The sequence below is a fragment of the Argopecten irradians genome, chromosome 4 (genome assembly GCF_041381155.1).
Source record: "Argopecten irradians isolate NY chromosome 4, Ai_NY, whole genome shotgun sequence".
Lineage (NCBI taxonomy): Eukaryota > Metazoa > Mollusca > Bivalvia > Pectinida > Pectinidae > Argopecten > Argopecten irradians.
In genome coordinates this window covers 42,105,369-42,131,568 of record NC_091137.1, presented here as the reverse complement: position 1 = coordinate 42,131,568, position 26,200 = coordinate 42,105,369, and the positions used below count along the sequence as shown (strand labels likewise).

General features: G+C 34.2%; 1 protein-coding gene across 1 annotated transcript; it reads right to left on the bottom strand.

The window, feature by feature from the left end:
• Positions 1-190: 190 nt before the first annotated feature.
• LOC138321715 (pyruvate dehydrogenase (acetyl-transferring) kinase, mitochondrial-like) lies at positions 191-25,524 on the bottom strand. The gene is made up of 12 exons (XM_069265621.1): positions 25,144-25,524; positions 16,263-16,404; positions 15,213-15,284; positions 11,974-12,037; positions 11,046-11,184; positions 7,702-7,788; positions 7,200-7,277; positions 6,134-6,210; positions 5,335-5,433; positions 4,970-5,080; positions 4,107-4,220; positions 191-3,977 (listed from the first exon to the last, which is right to left on the bottom strand). The coding sequence occupies exons 1-12, from the start codon at positions 25,244-25,246 to the stop codon at positions 3,819-3,821; spliced, it is 1,245 nt and encodes a 414-aa protein (XP_069121722.1). The 5' UTR covers positions 25,247-25,524; the 3' UTR covers positions 191-3,818.
• Between the last annotated feature and the right edge of the window lie 676 nt (positions 25,525-26,200).

Here is a 26,200-nt window from a genome sequence, read left to right as displayed (position 1 = left end):
ACACTGCAAGGGAGTTAACTCTTTAAGACACAAATAACAGTCATGATGAGAGTAACTACATGTACACGTTCTTCCACCCGTATCCAGTTTCATACTCTGACCCTGTCCTACAAGCTATTATTTAGATGTGAAACTTGCTGTAGTTCTATAGTCAAGTTTGAATATCTCTAAAAACAAACAAAAATCACTATTTGTAGTACCATGTAAACATTTTTTATTTTCAAAATAATGTTGAAGTGAAATTGATACATATCATGTTCTTCAACACTCATCTTTCCGTTAATAGCAAAATGGGTGAAACATAAATGAATATGAATGCGTTATATATATATAAGCATCACTTATACTTATATAACATGATAATGAAATTGTGTTTTGAAAAGGCTTGTGAAAATTTAAAACATATTTGGACTTGGCAGACAATATAAATGAAAATATAGCATACAAAACCCTGATTTACAAATCATGCACAAATAAATGTACTAGTTTGTCTAAAATACTGACTTAATGACTTAGGCTAGTAAGGGACTACATGTACATATTGGGGACCAGAAAAACTGTATATGGCAAAAATCTTCAATAATATACACACAAAAGTTTTTCAAATACGGAATTTATACAGCAACTTACAAACAGCTAGGGTCAAATGTATGTACATATGAAGTGTGAAATAAATTAGGGTATAGACAAATGACATGTAAATTATATGACAGTTTTATGCAAACATCTACATGTATCTACAATTATTTTATTATAGTAACATTTTAATTTCTAAATATGAACAATATTTTTCACAAACACAGAATTCTCAGAAATGAAGAGAAAAGGTGTTCAGACACAGATTACAGGTCAACTTTCTATTTTCTCTTCCAAACGATGAAGACACCACTTGCTACAATGTATCATAAAGACAATCAAATGAAATTCACACGGAATCAATGAAAACATCCACACTTGACAAAGTTAGAAACATATGTAGTAAATATTTCAAAGTATAAAAGAGATCACATCAAAATCAAATCTAATATACACCTAATAAAATTTGCTAACATGATGCCTAGTTCTTAGTACAAAAACACATGTAATAGAAATGTCAAGCAGATGTTTAACATAAACAGCTTCATATCACTCTTAAACAAAATTTGATTTAGAGATCATGAATGGATTTTTTCTATGAACTATGACCTTTGAGTTTCAGTAGTACACTATGTTCACCTTGCTTTATCATTTTAGGCAAAGTTTACGTCAAAACCTTTGGGTACATATATTATGTATATCGTGGTTTATTCTATATGGCGCTAGCCAAAAAGATCTCTGTGTAAAAATCAAAGTTTTTACATAAACAATGAAACAAAAACTCTCCAAAAATTAATTAAGCTAGATTTCATTTATATCTTTATACAGTTAATACATTAATGAATAAGTAAGCTCAAGACATTGCGTAGATACTTTGACTGGCTGTCAATTTAAAATCATACATTACATGGGGCGTACAATTATATATACACATGTACTACACTACTTCTTATACAATGTTTGCCTAATGTCAAAAAAATGTGTTTTTATCCTTTATAAAAAATAGAAACACAAGTAACACATAATTTTCCTTAGATTAATTATATCATCAGCCAGCTTTTTCTTTCTAACGAAATAATTTGTAATGTAACTATTGTCTTTGTTATGTTAGATATTTTTTTAGTCTTGCCTGATACACTCTGTATATAGCTCACATTCGTGTATCATCCAACTTCGCTAACCAAGGGTATTTAGCCGATTCTCTGCTACTACCCTTGGCATATCTCATTTCAGAACAGATGTTTTTGCTTTCAAATTCTGATTGGATGCAGCTAGGTTCAGGCGACCAATGAAAACACAGCTTTGATATGTCAACATAACTGAACTGAAGCGATAGTACTGTGACCTACATTTGTATAATGAGGCATCAGGCATGTCATACCTGTCAACCTCAACTCCTAGCAAAGTTATATCACAGTCTATTTAATCAATTAGATGTTTTATACCAGCTAAATGAACGTCTTGGAGACGTTGCTCTCCAAACAGATGGGAAAGTACGTATACATGCGTGGTTGGAAGTAAACAATTCAAAGATATACTGCGATCTGTTACAAAATTGGACACTGCAGAACTTGAGCATTTAACACAAAAACTGGTGTCCGAACTTACTAATAAAAAAATGACTCACACACTGCAGGTTCATCTTTGGTATTTTGAATCTGTCGCAAACAACATGCATGTTTCATAGGGCTCTGCCATTTTTTTCAATCATACAACAATGATACAAGCTTTTTAATTGGTTGCTCATTACATAAATGGAAGGGGCGCGGCTGTAGTGATCCAGCAGGTGGCCCAGTGTAGGAACACCCGTTCTGAAGTGAGATATGCCAAGGGTAGTAGCAGAAATCGGGTAAATATCCTTGACTAGCGAAGTTGTTTACCATCACAAAAGGCCATAACTCTACCTCCTGTGGGAACACATTCCTTTACCATCACAAAAGGCCATAACTCTGTACCTCCTGTGGGAACATTCCTTTACCATCACAAAGGGCCATAAATCTGTACCTCCTGTGGGAACATTCCTTTACCATCAAAAAGGGCCATAACTCTGTACCTCCTGTGAGAACATTCCTTTACCATCACAAAGGGCCATAACTCTGTACCTCCTGTGAGAACATTCCTTTACCATCACAAAGGGCCATAACTCTGTACCTCCTGTGAGAACATTCCTTTACCATCACAAAGGGCCATAACTCTGTACCTCCTGTGAGAACATTCCTTTACCATCACAAAGGGCCATAACTCTGTACCTCCTATAGGAACAGAGCAGGTCTAATGAAGACATGCACTACAGCGTTATCTTGTCTACTTACATGTTGTAAGGCTTTTCTCATCTCTCCAATATGACATTTATTTTCAATTTAATATAAACAACTGAGATGACTGCATGTTAACAAAACTTGTTTAATGTGCAATAAAATGATTTTTAGAAGGTGTGCAGTCAGCTGAATATTAAGCAACACACATTTATCACACACAAAAATACAAAATGTTATAACATATAACTTTTGGACTCAATCCTTCACATCTCTATGATGTTATCCATGATATATTTGATTGGTTTTCTCATTGGGATGAAAAAGTTAAGTGTTTCATTTAGTTACCATACAGGATATCTAACAGGCATATATATAAGACTGAAATGAGAATGGTTTTTAACATCAAGCTATAGGAGAGCCAAAGTACCCTGGGAAAAATCCCAGACCAACAGTCCCATATAGGTTCCAACATGTGTCCATGGGTTAGAGAACTACTGGTAAAATATCTTAACCATTTCTCTTCTATAGCCTGACACAAGGTTTTCAAATGACAGGAATTGGAAAATGAATATTATACAACATAATCTACATTTCTCAGAAATAAAGTACTATCTTAACAAGGTAAGACTTGATAAACACTTAAACTTTATAGTAACTTAGCTGAAATCTGAAAAATACTCCAGAACTGCAATGTATATTATATATTCACCACAAAAATCTAGATCCCTGATTACCTTCACATCGACATACATGTAGGTATAGTCATGATCTTTTTTTTTTAATGTTGTGAAGACTAATGAGCTTTTATTAACTCATTAACCCCTGAAATTCCATAATAAACTGTTCCATCCTTTAAATTGCACGAGTTCATATGTGTTTTCAAGGGTGAATAAGTTTACAACCTTGTTCATGGAAAGTGATAAAATGAAGAGTCTGGAAGTGTTGATCTAAACCTGTCCTCGGAATGGCACAAATACAGTCCGACTAGTGCAGCTTCCTGGCATGTGTGGAGAATCCACGCGGATGGGAGTTGTTCCAGGGTTTGTTAGAACTCCAGTCAGAAACAGATATATCAGACTGGTACATCCGAGATGCTGTTGTGTTATATACAGGTAAACACTCGTTAGCATTGTCTGTCATCACCTGTCAAAAATACAGTTTATTTTATTTCAGTTTTAGACTCAGTAAATGGTATCAATAGCCAGTAGTACAGCTCTTCAAATGTTTTTACATCTTATCATTAAAGATTACATTTAGTAAGGATTATCTTACCTTGAGATAGATGTATGCGTCTGTACCGTGACCCTCTATTGAGCTCAGCTGTAAGTCTCCCCCAAAGTACCGTGCGTACAGTCTAGATAAGGGCAATCCATATCCATACCCTGCCTAAAAACACAAAACATTATCTATTAGGGCTGGATCAATATATCGATATACCGATACATATCGGTTTTCAGAAGTGTATCGATATTTGACACGCAAACATGCTGTATATCGCTGTATCGTTTTAACAAATCAACCTACTGTTTTCAATATAGAAAGGGGAAACTCCAAACAAAATTTATTCTAAAACATCATTCAAGTAAGAGCATTTCAATCAAAAGGGAGTGTTTAAAGCGAATTGACAGAAATTAATCAACACAGATGGTGAACCAAATCAAATGTTTGGTAGGTTTTTGCCAGGTTATAGAATGTTTTATCAAAATTGTCTCTTATCTTATTGTCATAATATTCAAAACACCATGGTCAACTGAATTTGAAAAAAGAGGTCCAGCATATTGTCAATACGTATCGTGTATTGTTTCAGTGTATATTCAATACGTATGGTATCGTTTAGGACCTTACAATACCCAGCCCTATTATCTATACATGTATATGGTATAGAGCATTCAATATAAAGTACAAAGTGTATCAGTTGGTCTGGCTATGTAAACTGAAATGGCAAATGATAATTATAACTTTACTGTATATTTTGGTTTTATATATCGGGGATTAAATTTTACTATGTTAAAGCCCAGGTTGATTTTTCTGCAAACTTTTAATGACCGTAAATAGAGTGAGAAAGGTAACCCGTAAAGTTTATAATGGTTAGAAATTCACAGGGCAGGTTACTAAAGGTATAAGGAGTAACTTACCATTGGAGCATTACCCTCCCCGACATAGTCCGGCCGTGGGGCAGTCGAGTACATGTATTCAAATACTAACTTCCGTATGTCTTGGGAGAAACCACCACCGCAATCAGAAATCTGGAAAAAAAAGTATTTATTACAAACCCAAGTTACAAGTCAGAAGAATCATCTATTCATATTAAACTGAAAACATTTTCAGATATTTGCTCAAAGAGTACAGACACAAGAATAGATTACTTAAAACATCCTTTTGTTCTTGCTCTAAAGAGAACAGACTCTGTGATCACAAATATTGACAAAAACTTTGTTTCAACAACTTAGGACTAAAAGCTTGAAATGTGATACTTATCAGGGGAGATAATCCCACCTACCTTGATGGTAAGATCTTCTCTTCCTTTAGTAATCATTACATTTATACTTGGTATGGTGTCTTTGTTGGCGTGAGTTTCTACTGTAGCTCGCATAGAATTCTGAAATAAAAGTCAAAAAGAGAAATGCGCATACTGGAAATAGAAAGTGTGATTAGAATTAACTTATTCACCCCTAAAAACGTATTTGAACTCTTCCAATCAAAACACTGGAACAATCCATTATGGAGTTACAGGGATGAATGTTTTCTTGCTATTTAAACCGAGACTTTTCTGCTGGTCAGTGTGCTACACAGGCAATATTTCTTCACATGAATTTCACGTTAATTTTTTCACGTGAGATTCACGTTAAGAAATATTGCCTGTATATTAAGTGTGTGTTTCATTGTTGCCTAATATCTAGGAAGTGCAATTGTCCTAAATCAGATTAGAATGTTTCCATTATAACAGACAGAATACTGAAAGGAAGGTCTCCAAGAGCAAAAGGTATGACCAGGGCACTAGTCTGATATATACAGAAAGTTTTGTACAGCTAAATTTAACGGTTTTCGAGCAACATATAGCCCAGAAACCAATTTTAAACTGTAATTTGGTGGGATTTTCCCCTATTAGTTTCCATGATAACAAAAACAATATCGAAAATAGAAGGTCACTACAGCAGCATAACTAGGGCACTAGCCCGACATACACAGAAAGTTTTGTGGAGTTTTAAACAGTTTCGGGGGTTATAGCCTGAAAACACCATTGGGATGAACGGACGGAGGCATTTAATTTGCAGAGGGATGAAAAAAACTCAACTTACCTTTAATATTTCAAACAATATGTGAAGTAAATGAGATGGTACACACGAAATCTTAATCTTTTCACCCTCTTCATATGCTGCAAGGAATAAATTAACTCTTCACATTTCAGGCTAGATATGACATTTATAGAGCTAGCTAGCTCACTTTTTATTTGTGTGGTGTACATGTACGTACTACAATCACACGAGCAGAACAAATAAGTTGTAATATCAAATTAGTACCAAATCTGTACTTCAATATTTCTTCATTTAAAGAGACAATTCACTCAGGCAAATTCTTTTACATAACCAATAAGCAAACTATAGCATAAATGTATTGTTCTACATTTCTTATGAAACATGTAACGTAAAACATTGACAAATTCCATGACATTGATTGGTATTTTAAATAATATCGTTGAAATATCAAATCGTTGATCAATACGATTAAGCAGGTACAATATTAACTCTGTACCCATACCCGAGCCAAAGTCACGCACGTTAAACAAATGAACTACATAACCACTGAGAAGGTGATAAAATGATTTTTAGGCAAGACAATTCACCTAATAAGGTAAACACACTACTGTCAGAGCGATTTGAGCAGTTCTAGCCAAAAGTTGCATTACTTTACGAGCAAGGGACAGGGTTCTGCATACAAGAAGTTCGACCACAGTGTGTAATGGCGGACAGCGAGCAAGTTTGAATATGTCACACACGTGTCACCACCATAGGCGTTTCAGGCATATCACAGTAACACTGACTGATGTAATTTCCATTAGAAGTTGTTTTATCTGATATATATACAAATATTAATGTTCTCTTAGACTGAATTGTCCCTTTAATATTTAATGTCCTTCGACTTCACAATAAACTACTGTGTACATACAAAAGACCTACATACCAGGTAATTGAAGTTAATATTACATGTCTGCCATCTATATATCCAGGTACTGGTAGGTGTCCATATCTACCGTACAATAAATAGTGATGATACTAATAAATCCTGCAATTGTTTTTTTTGTGTAATGATTTATTTACATCTTTTGAGAAGTCACTAAGTGGATGAGGAATTAAAAAAACTTACGATTAAAGCAAGTCACTTCCATATCTGGTGCTGTAAGATAGTAGCCCTCACAAAGGAATCGGGCGTCGCTATATGCAGCTGTAAATCAGAATTTATATATACAGAACATATTACATCATTCATAGCAAATCATTGATGTCAGAAACAAATAAAATATGCAATATATGTCAAAACAGATATGATATGCACTATATTATTTTTCTAATTTGTGGGGCCAATATTTTGCTGTTTCCTTTATAAAGTACATATTTGTGGAGGTTAACTTTTGCGATTCACCGATCCACAAAATTCACGAATCTACTGCTACACGACACTATTGTTTTTAAGTACAATAATGAATTTCTAAATATTTCGCCGATGTTAAGAATTAATATTCATGGGTTTCAATGAAAACGCAAATACATATGCATAGCCAAAATAAACCACTCACAAAATTTAACAAGTCTTTATTTTCAGGTAGAAAAATAACATGTTTGCTTTTTTTATCATTAAATTTAGTTACCTTGAAGGACCTCTAGAACATCACAGGCTGGGTCTATAGAGCCAATGTAACGAGGGTTATCAGCTACCAGGGAACCATACAACAGCACTGAAACACAGAAATCATTTACATCTCAGTTATCACAATGGTGGGAACGGCAATAATGTATCCCTGGTAATAAATATTCTATTATTTAACCTAGTAGACAACCTAGACATTCTGTTTATCATTGTATTGAAACTTTCGTTTTTTTGTGGCTATTGTAAATCCACAAATATAAAAACAAAAAAATTTGTTAACATGTTATTGTCACTATTCCTCCATTGGCTAACAGTTTCTATCCATAAAATTATATTAAAGCCCCAATCTAAACCACGAAAGAAAGTACACACAAATAGACCATTCATATTGATCAGCTGAGATATAGCACCAAACATAATATTTTCAGCTTTAAGTTTTTAAGCATATTTCAAACCAAAAATGTTTTTCAAGGCATACTGTAGATTTCTTCTTTAGTAACTAATGTCTTTGTTTGTATCACCCGCTTATGTTTGATAATATTTATGACCTACATATATATTTCTAATGCAATATCTGAGCAATGTAAGCAGATGTGTATGAGATATATATTATCCTCAATATTTCCTCACCTTATATCATGATATGTAATAAACATTGAATGCCATACTTATAACTATAGTAGAACATGACCTGTTACTGCATGATAAGTATTGCTCAGCAAATTTCATGGTCACATGAGCATGACTTTGGTAAAATTGGTATAATATTTTAATGACATAATAATGAAACAGATTTCCTCGCCTAGCTCTGCAAAATCTATGTAGTTCCCAAGGAGACAACTTTCAAGGCTTTTTACCCATCAATAATTAAAGTCTTGCTTGACAATGAAGAATCCTAAATCTAAAGCTGTGTTCTCATCCTACTTTCAGATCTCTAGGAGCCATAGTGTATGTTTCCATTTATTTTATTTCCTTATATTTATCTCAGAAATACATAAATTAGTAATTATTTTAAGGATACAGTATGTCTAAGATTGAATTAATTAATGTCTTATTTACAGTCAGCCTAGATGAATCAGGGACATTACATACACATTATATATATATGTGCAGAATTTTATGCAAATAACCAAAATATTCAAATAACCGTTATTCGATTTTGTGGAGTCCTCTGTATAAGTATGTGCCAGGTTAAAAGGGGGAGGGACCCTAGAGTACCAAGAGAAAAACCACCTACCAATACCTGATAACTTGCATGCCCCACATGGGATTTGAACCAGTGACCAAGAGTTGGAGGGCTTGTGGTGATATAACGGCCACCCCTTGGATATCATAACCACACGGCTACCGTACGCGTGGCCCCGGTAAGTCTAGTTCAGTATACCACCCTACCTCATTCAACACTTATAAACTGCAGCATAATCGTAATCAAAGACTGATTAATGTATGTTAAAGGTTTGGAAATGTAACCACGGACATAGTACAGCCGGGAGGCGACGTTTTATGATTCCTATACTTTAAATTAATCTTATGCGTACGACAGACAGATTTTGACGAGGGATTTTATTTTTCTATTTCATAAGAAATAATACTGGATACATTCACACCATTTTTTACCTACTTACTTGCAGCCATCCTTGCCCGACTGTTCACTTTAATCAAAAGACTGATTAATGTATGTTAAAGGTTATTTTGGTGGAACACCATAGATTTATCGATTCTGAAGTACCCAGTAAAAACTTAAAGCAGGTAAAAATAACTAGCTGTTATCAATCTCTCCACAGGAGTATTGATTTTGCTATCCTTCCCTATATAGATGATCAGAGAACGCTAAGGTCAGGAGGCCAGCATCAATATTCCTGAATTATTCCATTTTAAGACAAATTATCCTTGTTGTAATATCCACCTCAGCTGTTTCCATTGTAAAACCCTTGTCTGGTGTTAACTGTTGTATGTATACATGTACAAATGTTAAATAAAAATTACTTGACCCCTGACCTATGTCATAGCAAAGCTGAAGGTTCTGTGGTTGACAACAAATGAGATAGATAGTCTGGTCCTATAATGTACATCAAAAAAATTTAAATAATGGTGCTAGAGACACTGAACAAGTACACCCCATCCAGTCACATTATACTGACAATCATCAAACCAGTCTTCCCATTCCCTTTCTGCTAAACATAAAATTAAAAGACATTAGCTACATAAAGCAAATTAAATGCCTTTAGATTTTGCCAATATAATAGATTAATGAAGTACAGTGAACCTGCGATAATCCGGACGCTGATAGTCCGGAAAACTCACAATCCGGACGGTTTAGGCTGGGAACGAAAGTGTCCGGATTATCAAGGGTCCAATGTGTGGAAAATTACCATGTTGACTGATGAGCATCCGAATACTGATACGAGACAACAGGAAACGATCTAGGAAGTATCGTATGGCCTCGGTGTTCGTGTTGACCGTTGTAAAGTTGTAATAGGTCGGGTAGGTCTCTTGTAGCTCCAGCACACCCTAAAATAAGGAAGAAAATAAAAATCAGCATCTTATGTATATTAAAGTATAAAATGTATGAATCTTTTTAGGTAAATATCCATCAAAAGTTTTCAGTTGTAAATATTTCAGTCTCTCACAAACCTTACTCTCCAAAAGCATCAGACTACGGACAGTTTATATTTTTTATACTTGGAATTCATTTATTATTGGATTCTTTTCTGAGATAAAATTCCTAAATGTAACATTATATAGCACAAATGACTGTTGAAATTATTAGAATGCCAGACTGACTTCTTGGTTAAAATACAGATCCTTATTATCACTATGCTTCATACAGGATCTGACAACACCACATTACAGGTAATTATCCTTGTTGTAATATCCACCTCAGCTGTTTCCATTGTAAAACCCTTGTCTGGTGTTAACTGTTGTATGTATACATGTACAAATGTTAAATAAAAATTACTTGACCCCTGACCTATGTCATAGCAAAGCTGAAGGTTCTGTGGTTGACAACAAATGAGATAGATAGTCTGGTCCTATAATGTACATCAAAAAAATTTAAATAATGGTGCTAGAGACACTGAACAAGTACACCCCATCCAGTCACATTATACTGACAATCATCAAACCAGTCTTCCCATTCCCTTTCTGCTAAACATAAAATTAAAAGACATTAGCTACATAAAGCAAATTAAATGCCTTTAGATTTTGCCAATATAATAGATTAATGAAGTACAGTGAACCTGCGATAATCCGGACGCTGATAGTCCGGAAAACTCACAATCCGGACGGTTTAGGCTGGGAACGAAAGTGTCCGGATTATCAAGGGTCCAATGTGTGGAAAATTACCATGTTGACTGATGAGCATCCGAATACTGATACGAGACAACAGGAAACGATCTAGGAAGTATCGTATGGCCTCGGTGTTCGTGTTGACCGTTGTAAAGTTGTAATAGGTCGGGTAGGTCTCTTGTAGCTCCAGCACACCCTAAAATAAGGAAGAAAATAAAAATCAGCATCTTATGTATATTAAAGTATAAAATGTATGAATCTTTTTAGGTAAATATCCATCAAAAGTTTTCAGTTGTAAATATTTCAGTCTCTCACAAACCTTACTCTCCAAAAGCATCAGACTACGGACAGTTTATATTTTTTATACTTGGAATTCATTTATTATTGGATTCTTTTCTGAGATAAAATTCCTAAATGTAACATTATATAGCACAAATGACTGTTGAAATTATTAGAATGCCAGACTGACTTCTTGGTTAAAATACAGATCCTTATTATCACTCTGCTTCATACAGGATCTGACAACACCACATTACAGGTCAAGTTCTGGTGACCTTTCAGACTGACCAATCAAACTACTACCTTCAAATTTCTTGAGGAGCACAAAATAGTTTGAATGAACTGTCAGATCGTGTATGTAGTCATCTTAACAGGGAGTATAAAGGTCATCAGCATATGACCCCTAATGAGATATTGTCAGATCCTCTATGAGACAGAGTGCATGATGGAATAACGATTTGTATTGCAATCAGATTAGGTTATAAGATGTCTAGAATAATCCTTTATACAAAAAAATGTCCATATATTAGACCAAGAAAAAAAGAGCAAATTGTTAGTGTTTTAATTTTGATATGACACTGCCAGGTATATTTGTTAATAAATGAGAAATCTTAATAGCTCTTCACATAACTCACCCAAACCATACATTTAAGTTATAATTCTAAGCTCCTATACCAATATTAGTCCAGGCTGTACAAATACAAACCTGGGCCATTGTTTCCACCACCTTAGAATGGCGATTCTTGATTTTCTGCAGGCCTTCAGAGAAACTGTAAAATTTGAAAGTCAACTAATGGTGGTTTAAGCATGTCCCTATCCCTGATCTACAGAACTAAGATGAAAACTTCAGCTCTGCTGATATTAAAAGGACAATTTAGTGAGGCTAATTCTGATACATAACCATGAAGCAAAATATGACATAAATGTATTGTTCTACATTCCTAATGAAACATATAACAAGAAATATTGCCAAATTTCACAACTTGTTAAGTCTTTTGACTGATACCGTTGAAATTCCAAATCGTTGATCAACATGATTGAGCAGGTACAACACGTACGCTGTACCCATACCAAACCAAAGGCACGCACGTTAAACAAAAGCAATACATAACAGTTGAGGTGTTCATGAAATTACTTTTAGACTTCTAGACAAAAATTTCTTTACTACATTGGCAAGGGCCAGGGTTCAGCATACAAGACATCCGACCACTATATGTAATGGCAGACATTAAGCGAGTTTGAACATTTCACATACATTTCAATACAGTGTACTTTAATTTTCTGGCATATCACAGTAAAACCAACTTAATTATCTAATTTCTATTAGAACTAGTTTGTTTCAGAAATATTTATGCAAATTTTAATACACTATTAGACTGAATTGTCCCTTTAAGCACATTTTTACAAGAATATTTCATCATTACTCATCCTTCAAACTCTCATTATCGCTAAGGTTCTCTTCAATCTAACTAGAAATGGCTGTATTACAAATGACCCTATATGTCTCATCTGTAACTTACTTCAGTCTCATCTATGTAACTTAAAGACAGAATAACGCTAATCAGTCGAGGATGAATTTCGTGGAATGGGACTAGATACTATGTACCTATGTGAATTTTCAAATGACTTCCATAAGATGTTGTAAATGCACATGCCAAAAAATACCATGTATATTTAAAACTGGTCGCATTCAAACAAAATGTCGCCACTACATAATTTAACTGACACTACACAGCGATTTTTGTTTTGTACACCACTGTTGGTATTCTCTACAGTAACAATATATAACTCTTTTGTTTCTTGAAGTCATGTCTAAATATATTGTTGGTGGCATTCTGCATTAATTCATTTAAATTTTCATGAACATATGCTTGAGAAAGCAGCACAATTAAGCTTGCAAAATAGGGAATTTGAGATACCAAAACGATTAAGCATTGATGTCACTATTTTTTAATTTTATCGGGGTATGAAAAAAAAATTGTTTGCAAACTGTGTGAATCCGCGTAGCGGATTCTCACAAAAGTTTGCAAACAATTTTTTTTTCATAACCCGATAAAATTAAAAAATAGTGACATCAATACTTATAATTAATTTTATACTCTATTTGATAAAATGAAGTATGTTTAAATGTAACATTATAGTGGTTTTTCAAGGGATTCTTTTTTCCGAATCAATACGCAACGTCAATGTCTCTATTGTGACGTCACGTTAACGTCGGGGTTTCGCGCCATTCTCGGATTTTTTTTTTCATAGTGGTATGCAAAAAAAATATTGGCCAATCAGAAAGCCAGATTTGGTATGAAAACAAAGAAAAATTAATTATTGTGGTGTAAAGTACAATATACCATCGATTACAATCTGATTAAAATTGTAATTCCGCTCCAGTACAATGCTCTAAGATACGCTCTAATACAAGATCTAACAACTCGGACCGTTTGAGGTCACCTAAGCATGACCCCTGGCCTAGAATTGGTACATCACAAGTCATACTGTTAGCTGTTTATACATACGAGAGATTCAACCATACCAAAGATTTCATAGGCGATATGTTGATAAGCTAACCATATATAGGGGAAGTGGGTGGGGTGGGGGGGGGGGGATTGTGGGTTCATGCTGAGGTGACCCAAACGGGGAGTTGTTCGATCTTGTATCGGAGCATAGCATAGAGCATCATAGTGGAGTGGAATTACAAGTCTAATTTCAATTAGAATGCATCGATTAGTTCCACCCCTTCCAGTAATAGGGACTTAACAAAAATCCTGTCAAAATATGACACTATAATCACCTGAAGGTGGGACTAATTGACGATAATTTTTACTTTACAGACTGCATCGTTTACCTTAGATATGTACAGTATTGTTTCTGATATTTTCGCAACTGTATATACAATGAAATGGGATATATAAGGTAAATGCTTTGCAGTGCATGCTTGCAATTGAATGGCAAGGAAATTTACAAGGCCAAATATATGTATGATACATGTGTATAAAGCCATCAATATTAGAAAATGTATAACCATATACTTCTAAACAAACTACATACACAAATAAGTCTTGTTTACTTCTGGTCAATGCTTATTTTTTTGCAATAAAATCATGTACAAATAACATGTATATGGTTTCCTATAAATTTTCATTATTTTTATGATACTAATGGTTTGAGCAGCGAGAACAATACTTCGGTATTCCTTAAAGATGCTCCACCGCCGACACAGCATAAATGATATTCATCATTTGAACAATAATTAGTATTTAATCATGTATACTAGTCTAATTAACACAAAAAAATAATATAAAATAATTTTTTTTGCCTTTGGGTCATGCGCAATCAGTACTTCATTCCATATAGGATATAGTGCCACAGAATTTTTTCGGGATGCAATTAATTATTTTTTTATTTTTTTAACTTGAAGTAACATTAGAAGCGCAAACTTTTCAATGGCGGTCATGGTGTAAAGTAAGTAACTTTTGTAATCGAAGAAAAATACTAAATCGTCTGCTGCTGTTGTTGATTGTGAAAAAATGCCATTTGTCAGCGGTGGAGCATCTTTAAATAAAGCAGTACAATGAATTATAAGGTAAAAATCAAGAAGATTTTGCAGGAGATGCTCTTAAATCTTCTGCAGAACCATTTACAATTTTTCAGAGAAAATGACGCAATTTGTGCTCACAAATTAATAAAGACTCAATAAATATCTATACTCACAAGGGAGCTAACTCTGTAATATGCAAAGAATGAATATTTTCTGCTTAATTTTTTTATTGTTTTCCAGTGATTTTATCATCATTTTGTAAGCTGTGAAACGTAATGAAGGTGGCACACTCAAAGCTGATTATATACATATATATATACTGGTACTCTTATGTTCAAATCTTCAATTTAGGCTGACACCAACAGCCATTGTCTCAGGAATAAATAGATAAATAAGTCAAAACAGATACTTACTCTTTTAAAATTGCTTTATCTACAACTTTTTTGTCTTCAAATTCTAATATTTCTTCAAAGCTTTGATCATACCTGCAATAAACAATCAAAGTACTCAAAGTACTGCAAATACAACGCATCAGAAAAAGAAAAATAGAATGAAATCAAATGAATTTCCAAAATCAAAATATATAAACCATATTATAAAGACTTTAATATCAATTATTTCAAGAACATTACAAAGAAAACAAAAGCCTTCATTGAAATGAGTTTTTATCCTTAATATACTCTTGTTTCTTATGATGCACATACACTTATTTTGGTAAAACCATGCACATATGAGGGCAGCCTTATAAGTTATTTTGCCTTTAACATATGATTAGTTTACTTTAAAACTCTTATGTCTATAAGCCTTAGATAGTAAGTCCAATTTGAATTATCATTAACAGAGATTATGTAAGTCGGACAGAGGAGTCACCAGCAGGCAACAGTTGACCTTGATGGGTTGTGTATTACATAACACTCTGTGTATTCAACCAATCAGAAGGCAGTCTTCCCATGACTACTGATTGGTCCCAAGGAATATTATTCAATGAATAGGGAATTTATGAATTGAAGTTTATGAATGAAATGGTTCAAGAGGTCACCACTAGATGTCATTGTAGGGCAAGTCCTACTCAGTCCTACACATCAATAGTAAACCGGATAGCATTAATACAAACGCTAGTCACATTGTATTAAAAAGCCCGTTTCAAAACATGCGTTGCAACTTTTTCATACTTAGGGTCCTTTGAAATGTCTCTCCTACTGAAAATATGTAACAAGTATTGACCTTTTCCTTGTTTACAAATGTCGATTACCTTTGACCTTTTCCCATGATTACAAGGGTATATAAAAGGGGTGATAACCTTTGACCTTTACATTGGTTACACGGGTATATTACAGGGTTGCATGAAAACATTTGAACTTTAACTGTGTTTTCAACAGTAAACTACAAGGTAATGATTTGTGTATGTAGGTTTCAGGTTTCCAAAGATTAATATATATATTTACATTAAGTATACTACTTACCAGCTCTTAACAAGGTTGACGGAGGGCATGCTACGTAGATTTTTTGGAAGATGTCTGATCTCCTTCATGATATTTGCCAACCTAACTGGTAATTCATGTCGAAGAAACACAAATGAAGTTTCCTCATTTCCTGTCTTTGAACCTGAAGTTACAAAAAAATAGTTTCACTATGATGATATATAATGATAACATATTCCTGATAATGAATGCCAAGTGTTCCTTCCACTTTAATCAACCTTAATCACTGAACCAATCTCAGGTGTACATGTATGTACATCAATTTTATATATACATGTACCATACAAATATTCAAATTAAAGTTTTTGAGTGTTGATATATTATCCAGTATACATATGTATTTGCTAATAATTTATTGGACATTGCAACCATAATGATCAATCTGATTAAAATACAGATCCTTATACCCACTCTGTTCAATAGAGGATCTGACAACATCCCATAGGGGGTCATGTCCGGATGACCCCACCAAGATTCTGGCAGCAGCAATTTGTTTGGTCATTTCTAAAGCTCACCTGCATGTGACCCCTAATGGGATGTTGTCAGATCCTCTTATCCAACATAGTGATAATAATGGATCTTAATTTTATCATATTGTATATTGATGAAACATATACAAATGACCATCATGCAGTAAAGTTGGATTCATCTGTTTCTGCATCAATGCATCATTCGGCCCAGGCCTGGTGATGCATTAATGCATCATCAGGGCTTAATAAGCTAAAATAAAGAAGTTTCTTGTTTATAATATCTATCTTGCAGAGTGATTTATCACTTATATTCATTTGTGACTTGGTTGGTAAAAAGCACACTAGCTAATAGTACAACCTAGCTAATGATTATATATATAAAGTACAAACGCAGTATATTTCATACAATTCATTGACCATCAAACTTATACAAACAATAACATTTCTATTCTGATAACATTGTCAACAACATTTCTATTCTGATAACATGGTCAACAACATTTCTATTCTGATAACATGGTCAACAACATTTCTATTCTGATAACATGGTCAACAACATTTCTATTCTGATACCAGGTAAGATAACACCCAGACCATAACAAATACCAGTTATCAGTAACAACAACCTAGCTACAGATAAAAAAGCACGCCAGTTAAAACGTGAGTCAAAACGTGAGTCAAAACGTGTGTATTTACAAACAATCTGACCTAGCTAGGTCATATCGGCACACACACCCACTCTTTACTTAGAATTAGGACAGTACTGCTTGACCGACCTTTAAAATAAGTACATAAATACTCGCATCTTCAATATTGATTGACCAACCTATACAATATAGCTTATACATCTGAAAAAACTGCTTGACCAACGTATATATACATGTATCAAAATTTAAATATGTCTTAATCAACAGTGCTTTCAACCTATAATTTATAAATTTAAATGCACTATATCTTATAAACACTGCTTGAATTTGACCGACCAATACACACCAAAAAGCCTGGAATTTTACAACATTTTGTGACCCTTGGGTAGAGACTGAGTAACCCTAGCTATATATACCAAATGCTTACCAATATATAGCCATGTCTTGAAACTATTTTATATTTATCTTAAACACACCAAAAAGCCTGGAATTTTATAACATTTTGTGACCCTTGGGTAGAGACTGAGTAACGCTATATAGTTGAAACTGAAATACTGCTTGACCAAACTATATATAGCCATGGAAACTATTTTATATTGAAACCTTTTTATAAGACGCTTGACACATAAGGTAGAGGACTTCATGTATGACTTTCATTTCATTGTCACTGATCATGATGGTATAAAATAGATTCAAACAATTCAAATAGAGGGTTAATAGCAGTCGTTCATGTCATATTATCACTTCATAGTCACCACAACCTGATAGTGTGATTTACCTTAATAATAAAATTGCCACTTTAATTATAGACATCAGCTGATATCTCATATATACATTCAGGAACACATAGGCCTGAGCGCTGAGCCACGTGCATTCAAACACATACTGCAGCAGGCACTCGTTCAGGGATATATTCATTCACTTGCATATTGGCTACCTTGACATTTAGAGGGCAAATACATGTACCTGGTAGAATTGCGCATTTTGCATATACACTGCACATATAATACATTATATACTGGGACACATTGGCCATATTTTTATTATGACATTATACAATAAATTCATACAATTTTGATTCCCTACACCTCTACCTCAGAGGGATGCTAACAGTCAAATACAACTTGTAAATGATTATTACATATCCAGCACATATGAACATACATTGCAGTTTCAGAAAAGTTATTATTTAAATGAATAAAGAAAACATGAACTCTTTTTGGCCTGTCCCTTAGGCCTTTATAGGGATCAGCTCAACCATTTGTACCAAATTTAGTCCCCATATTTCATTAGCAATGCTACCATTTCAAGCCAAATGGATATTTTCCGACCAGTGGTTTTGAGGAAGACATTTATTTTTTATCTTGATGGAAGGACGTCAGACGCCACATTTGATACAGCATGATAATTAAGCTCAAATGGTAAGTTATTTGGTCCTTTAATTCAGAGCAACTGGAGCTATTATTGAAGGAGAACACTAACAATGTTTTTGACTCATTGATTCGGAACCTTGTGTAATTGATTATACCAACTACAGATCAATAGCAGATCTAGACTGCACTGTATCTACAGACATGGGGATCAATACCAGCTATTCATGTCGGGGTCAACAACCAAAGGTACATAGAAGTTTCCTTTAAGATATAAACACAGTAGCAAGATACATTTTTAGAAAAGGAGACTGTGAAACCTGGCTCAAAGGTCAAGGAAACAGTGACCAAGGAAAGTTTCCATTTGGGACATTAAGAAAGTGGTCTTGTTCTGCAGGTGGTTGCTGTACAGAGGTGGTCACGAAGGCAGTTTTAAACGTAGTTTAATTATATCCTTGGATTTTCATAACTGGTTTTTGATATTTATATGCCGGAAGATATTCAACATATCTTTGATTTAAGTTATTGTGCATTCAAGGGGTTCAAACCTGTGACCTGGAGTTGATGTCCTTTAAATTCTGTAAACTTATAGACGATAACGTTCATTTGAACAATAATTGTAGCTACATATATATATATATATAAATGTATATATATAAATGTCTAATTAACACAAAATATAATATTAAATAGGTAACTAATTTTATTTTGTTTTTAGTGCATGCACAATCAGTACTTCATTTCATGTAGGATACATAATGCCACCGAATTTTTTGGGATGCAATTAATTATTTTCTATATTTTTAACTTGAAGTAAATTTAAAGCTAAAACTTTTCAATGGTGGTAATGGTACTGATGAAAAGTAAGTACCTTTTGTAACTGAATCAAAATACTAAATTGTCTGCTGCTGTTCTTGATAGAGAAAAAAAATATTTGTGAGCGGTGGAGCATCTTTTAGTCCTAACGTATTATGTTGGCTTTTATAGGTATTGTCATGATCACTGTTTTCTAACTTCTAAATAAGATAAAGAGATGACATCACATTGTCTGACCTAGATTTTTCTATAAACAGGGTATAGTGATCTATCAGCTGTTTATATAGGTCACCAGACTTACTGATTACAGTTATCAGCCACTATAAAATATTGGGAACTTCTCAAGTAGAGTCTTAAGCATCTACTAATACCAGTAATTATCTAAGTTCTTGGAATTTGAATGGATCTTTAACGTTACCATCCCCTAAATCTGACTCTTAATATCTTCTACAGCTAAATTTCTCATAATTTATATAATCCTATGTCTATATCTTTGTAAATATGATCACAACATTCAGAGATTAAGTTTAATCTTAAATCACAAACTATAAAAAGATATATATACAATTAATAATAAGAAATAGGACTATAGAAAATTAAATATGTGGCGGCATTACTAAGACAGGGGATGGTAGTTAAGATCCATCCCAAGAGCTATAATTACTGGCATTTGTAGCAGCTGCACATGCTTGCATGAGGCTCTACTTGATTGGTTTTGGTTTGTTTAGTTTTACGTCCTATTAACAGCCAGGGTCATGTAAGGACGTGCCAGGTTTGTTGGTGGAGGAAAGCCGGAGTACCCGGAGAAAAACCACCGGCATGCGGTCAGTACCTGGCAACGGCCCCACATGGGATTCGAACCCGCATCCCAGAGGTGGAGGGCTTGTGGTAATATGTCGGGACATCTTAACCACTCGGCCACCGCGGCCCCGCCCCAAACTTGAGAAGTTTCAAATTATTTATAGTGATAATACTGTATAAGCTATATCTATAGACATATGCAAGGGCTTTGTATTGAAGAATATTAAATGAACTTAATTTAGGCATATAGGCTTGAAAAGTACATTGAAATATCATAATCTCTAAATGTCTAAACTATTATCAATCTCTATTGCTCTATAACAGAGTTCTTTATCCTATATATTTGGAGATTTTTTTTATTTCTGGTGGTTGAGGACTGACTAATATACGCATTTGTGAGAAATTCTAATAATCTAGTTGAAAAAGTTCATCTAAGCATTGAACTGCTTTAATTTCACATGACAATTATGGAAGGTTGAATACCAACTGGACAATAGCAAATGTGTTTGTTCTACCATGGTCCAGTTTGCATTAGCGATAATCTTCATATAATTATATAGTAAATTACCAAATGCATGCAACAGCTAGGACAGAATGCAACAGCTAGGACAAACACATATATATATGTCACAGTGTATGAACAGAAGTGTATAGTATTTTTTAAATTTCGTAGTTGCGAGTCTGTATAGCAGTACTTGGTCACATGCTAATACAAATGAAACGACGGATAGTGGATATTTTTTGCCAATTTTATTTATTCTATACGATTTTGCTGTAATCTAAAGTTATAAACGGCGTCATGGATAGCAATTTGAACTACCAGTGACTAATGAAGTTTTGAGTGTTAACCAGCATTAACATTTCAGACACTTTTCGTGAGTTGATCTGCTGTTCATCACCGAAGAATTGAGACACCCGCCTAATATTTTGCACTATTTTAAGCTATTCTGTCTGGCTTTCATCATTTCAAGCACCATCACATGTTTATAAATAAACCCAACAATATAAAACACATAAATACATATTAATGGACACAATATATTTGACTTAATCGTATTTTGAAGTTGTAGGATGATCAGTTAAAATTGTATAGTCACTTGCATTGTTTTGAAACTGCGATGTATAGCTGCTTGCGAGGGCACTTGTTATAAAGAGGAAATATATTCTGTGGACATCTATAATGTTAAACATATTTGTAGTTACGAATAATACAGATATTTGGTGTTTTACTGACCCGTATACCATGCCTGTTTTCATTTATCCCCCTTCGATACTCACAAGTGACGATACAAAAAGCAACTTATGATTATACTATACACTTCCGTTCATACACTGTATATATACTTTTCCAGAAGTTGCTTTCAATTACATTGGTTTATCTTGTCATATTGAACTAAATCAACTATGCCAAATGTCAAGTGAAGTCACTAAGTGTATATATATTCCTATACCATCTGCAATAAATTTGTAAAATAAGATTTAAACTACAAGGTACAAGTGACTTTCATTCCCATCCACCAGGTCAAGGTATACCTAATTTGGTGATGACATCTGCTGGGACTGGGTGATGGCCACATATTCCACAATAACATGATCATGATTTTACATGTTTTATTGCTGTGTTTGTACCAATAATAAGGTTAATGTGTACATCATTGCCTCAGGACCACTGGCTTGAACTTGCACATACTGAAGATAACAATTATTAGTAACTTCTCCAGAACTCTATTGTTTTAGATCAAGTGAAAAATTTACATGTGCATGCTGCACGTCTGCGATGCATAGAATCAGAAAGGGACTGTAAATAAACTGTATATCTGTAGACTAGCCACCAGACCCTAAGATGTTAATGAGACTTTCTCAGCATTTCTTTACTAGATTATCTCCCCCTATTTCAAAACACTTAAACTACTAGAATTAGGCTTGTAGTAGAGACAGAAATAATCAAGCCAAAATTTATTGATTATTTTAATACTCTAGGGACTGATATCCTGTCTGATATATCTGACACACGCAAACTACCGACATGACGTCAAAAGTTTAAAAAACATAAGTTGTATGCATAATTAATTCATGATTACTCATCGAATACCATCAACATGTACTTACCAATGACACCTGTCACAGATGGACAACTACATACATCAATATATGTAAATCATTAACAGTAAAAAATTTTGAAGTAGTTTTAACTTTGGAGTTTTAAGATTCAATTTAATCTCCATACCTTTTTTATATATTGTAAGATCAATTTAGCTTTCATATTTTCTATTTAATTGCTCTCCTTTTATTGGCTATATGAATGTGTATCCTTTGGATATAATACAAGAAAATATTTTTGACCACTGAAAATGGGATCAAGGCCAAAATGATCTAAGATTCGTACAGGTACAAGGAAGTTTTACAGCTGCTTCAGCTAACATAATACACTAACATCATCTAACTGTAATTCAGGAATATAAATATTAATACAGCTATCAGTATATTGCGTCAAAACATCACTCATGATATGCAGCACAATTATTATTTAATTAGTGCACCATCTGTTAAACACTATTGATCAATTCATACAGTTACTTGCTTTCATTTGAATATGTAGCTTATATTTTTTTTTGGAAATACTGACTACATGTACTTAACAAATGTCACAGGTGGAATAATGAACTATTGTACAACATAAAATAACTCCTCCATGTAGTCTAGATCTGAACCCATTCTAATTTCCATATAATATATGGATTAGGTAGGTCTATCACCAGCAACCTGGCAGCTGGCACTCGCTCAGGTAGAGCAGTGAACAACATACTCTGCATGCCTTATATTAAGTGTGCATTTTCGAAGGGTCCTTTCATGGGTTCGAATCCCAGTCTGATCGTCCATTTCCACAACATTGCTGCCATGACCAAACCGTTTTAATCATCAGTGGTACCTTTTACAGGTAGCCTAGACTGTGTTACCTTTTACAGGTAGCCTAGACTGTGTTAGAGTCTTTGGGATGGAGACCTTAAAATGGGAGGGAAGAGTATAATGGCTATATATAGCTAGACTAGAGACCACCGGCTACCAGGAATGAAGCTTCATTGGTAGAGCACTGGCTAGGGTTCGGATGGTACTGGGTTTGAATCCCCGTCTGGTCATGGATTTTATCCACTTCTACTACAATATATGATAGCCTACATCATGTACATGTTGCTGTGACTAATATGGCTTTTGTACTTTCTTTTTCAGTGGCCTTTCTCTGTCAGAGGCAATATGTCAGCCCACTTACATCACATACTATAAGTGTAAGTACAATGTACATAGAGCAAAAGATACAATGATTTGTCTATATGGCAGACAATAGCCACTAGGTCATTGTACTCATGTGGGGGTTGATGTGGAATGATGATAATCCAATGTACATGTACAACCAAGGGTCACAGTTCTTAGATATGTGAAACCTACATATATATTTTGCTCCACAATGGCAGAATGCCATCTTTCGTTTATAAGTTTTACAAAGCAGTGTTTAATTAACGCAGAAATGAGGATCCACTTAGGATTCTCAATCGAAATATTTTCAATTAAAAAATTATTGCAAGCTGAGATTATAAGAGAGATCGCTAATACTGTTTCCCCATGCAGAAGCTGGCCTTGTGTTTTGACAATTCCCCTCAGTGTATACATATGCACATGTATCAGCCGGTAGTCATCTGGTACAGCATTTAAAAAACCTATTCTGTATTATATCAGTGCTTTTTATAAATGATGTACCTACTCACATGTTTACTTTTATGTATACCAGGTACATCTATGTACGTGACAAACTACTCATAGCAAAACAGTAATCACACATGTAATTTTCAGAGATTCATTAATTATTACCTATTTCAGTTGATAAAATATGTCAAGGCCCATGCAATAAGACAAAAACACACCTTCAAATAGCACATAGCACAATATATGGGACTTTAACAAGTCTATTTATCAAGCAAGTACCGACACACAAGCAATTCATGATCGTTCATCACACAGGCAAATTACATTTACTAACAATTCTGTTTGCGAGTACCAGGTTATTATTTACATCATAATTTGTTACATATATATTTAGGAGTAACCATGGAAAACTGAAAACAATGAAATTGATTTGCTATGGAGGAAATAATGGGCTCCCAACATATCAGCTGAGATTGGTATCTCTATCCAAATAACCATTACCAGCATGCAGTAACATGACGTCAATGGTTCTAAAAATAACTGAGATCTGGAGCTTAGCTCGGATATATTCCTCTTGATGGAACAAGCTTTTAATTTTTTTTAAATGTTTCCAGGGTAGCATTTAAATAATTTTAATATTCAAAATCAGCTATTGTTGCTGACTGCAACTACAAGGAGACAATTTTGTGATATCTATATATACACAGCATGCTCAGTATCCCGAACACTTGCCTCAATCTGCCAAGTACATATATTAGGCCCTTCGATGAGAGGTAAAGTGTCTATGAAACTGTTGACTGTGATAGAGTCTCAAGGATAGGAATCAACCCTAAAAGGGGCTATAATTGTCATGAGAGTGAATATATAAAATGGGTATCCTACTAATTGTTACAATATTATAGTAGCTAGTAGGCATAGTATTTGTCAGTCATACAATGAACTTGGCCGGCCTGCAATATTCATTAAATATGATGTAGCCTAAAAGTATTGATTAAAGAGTGAATGTGGTATTAATAAATTTACCAAAGTCCACCAATCAGCTCATAATTAATTAACTTACCAAAGTCCAACAAGTCCCTAATTGACACTGGCGATGGACTGAATGATGCGTATTTGTCAAACGCCCGTTTGTTTGCCATAAAACATCTTGCAGACAGACGCATTTTGGAAAGAACTTTAACAAATGTTATATTTACAAAATACGTAGCTGCTCAACATCTATTTCCGTATTTATGGTTTCCATGATTCAGCAGCTGTAAGCAGTGTCTGATAATTACATCCAAATATGAAAGTTTTCTATCCAGATTCTCATCATCACACATTCCATTCTAAAGTTAAACTGTTCACTGCACGTAGACCTTCTCAGGAAATTCGCGTAAACATCAAAACATCCGTGTAATGCTCATCGAGATGTTCACCTCTGTACTGGAATATTGTGTATTTTGTGTCTATGCAATAAAATACCTGGCAAATATTGCCCGTCTTACAAATGTATTTTTTATACAAGAATGAAACTATCAGAAAACATACAGTAGTTGGAATAAAGTTTGTGTAGAAACTTTCGCTCTACTTTTAATGCTGACCAAGTATTTAAAACGGTAAGGGATTATAGCAGCTGATACTGGCTAGGCCTACACTGGAAATGTTTTTGTTGTTGAAGTTAGATAACGGCGAATCCCCGTAAACCAATGAAAATATCGTAAACAGACACACCCCCTCTATGGAAAAATAATGCGCTTTCAAATCAAACTGCAAATAAAAACACCTTTTCATATACACAATAACATATCACAAATATCAATATAAATTCATAATGTATTCAAAATACGATCATCCATCAGGCCTATCTTATCAGCTGAGTATGCTATGAAGCCGCAAGGTTTCCATTGCGAACCAAAGCCAAGTCACGCAAGCACGATTACGATCGTAAACATTGGGGTTTACTTACCGAAATCGACAAATAATTTCATAGACACTGGCTGTGGAGTGTATTGTGAATACAAATCCAAGTACTTTTTACTCCTTGTGATATTTTTTACAGTCTTCATTTTCGTTGCCATGTTTTTCTTCAGGAATAATAATACACACGTCAAGCCATTCCCGATTCAGATGGTGTT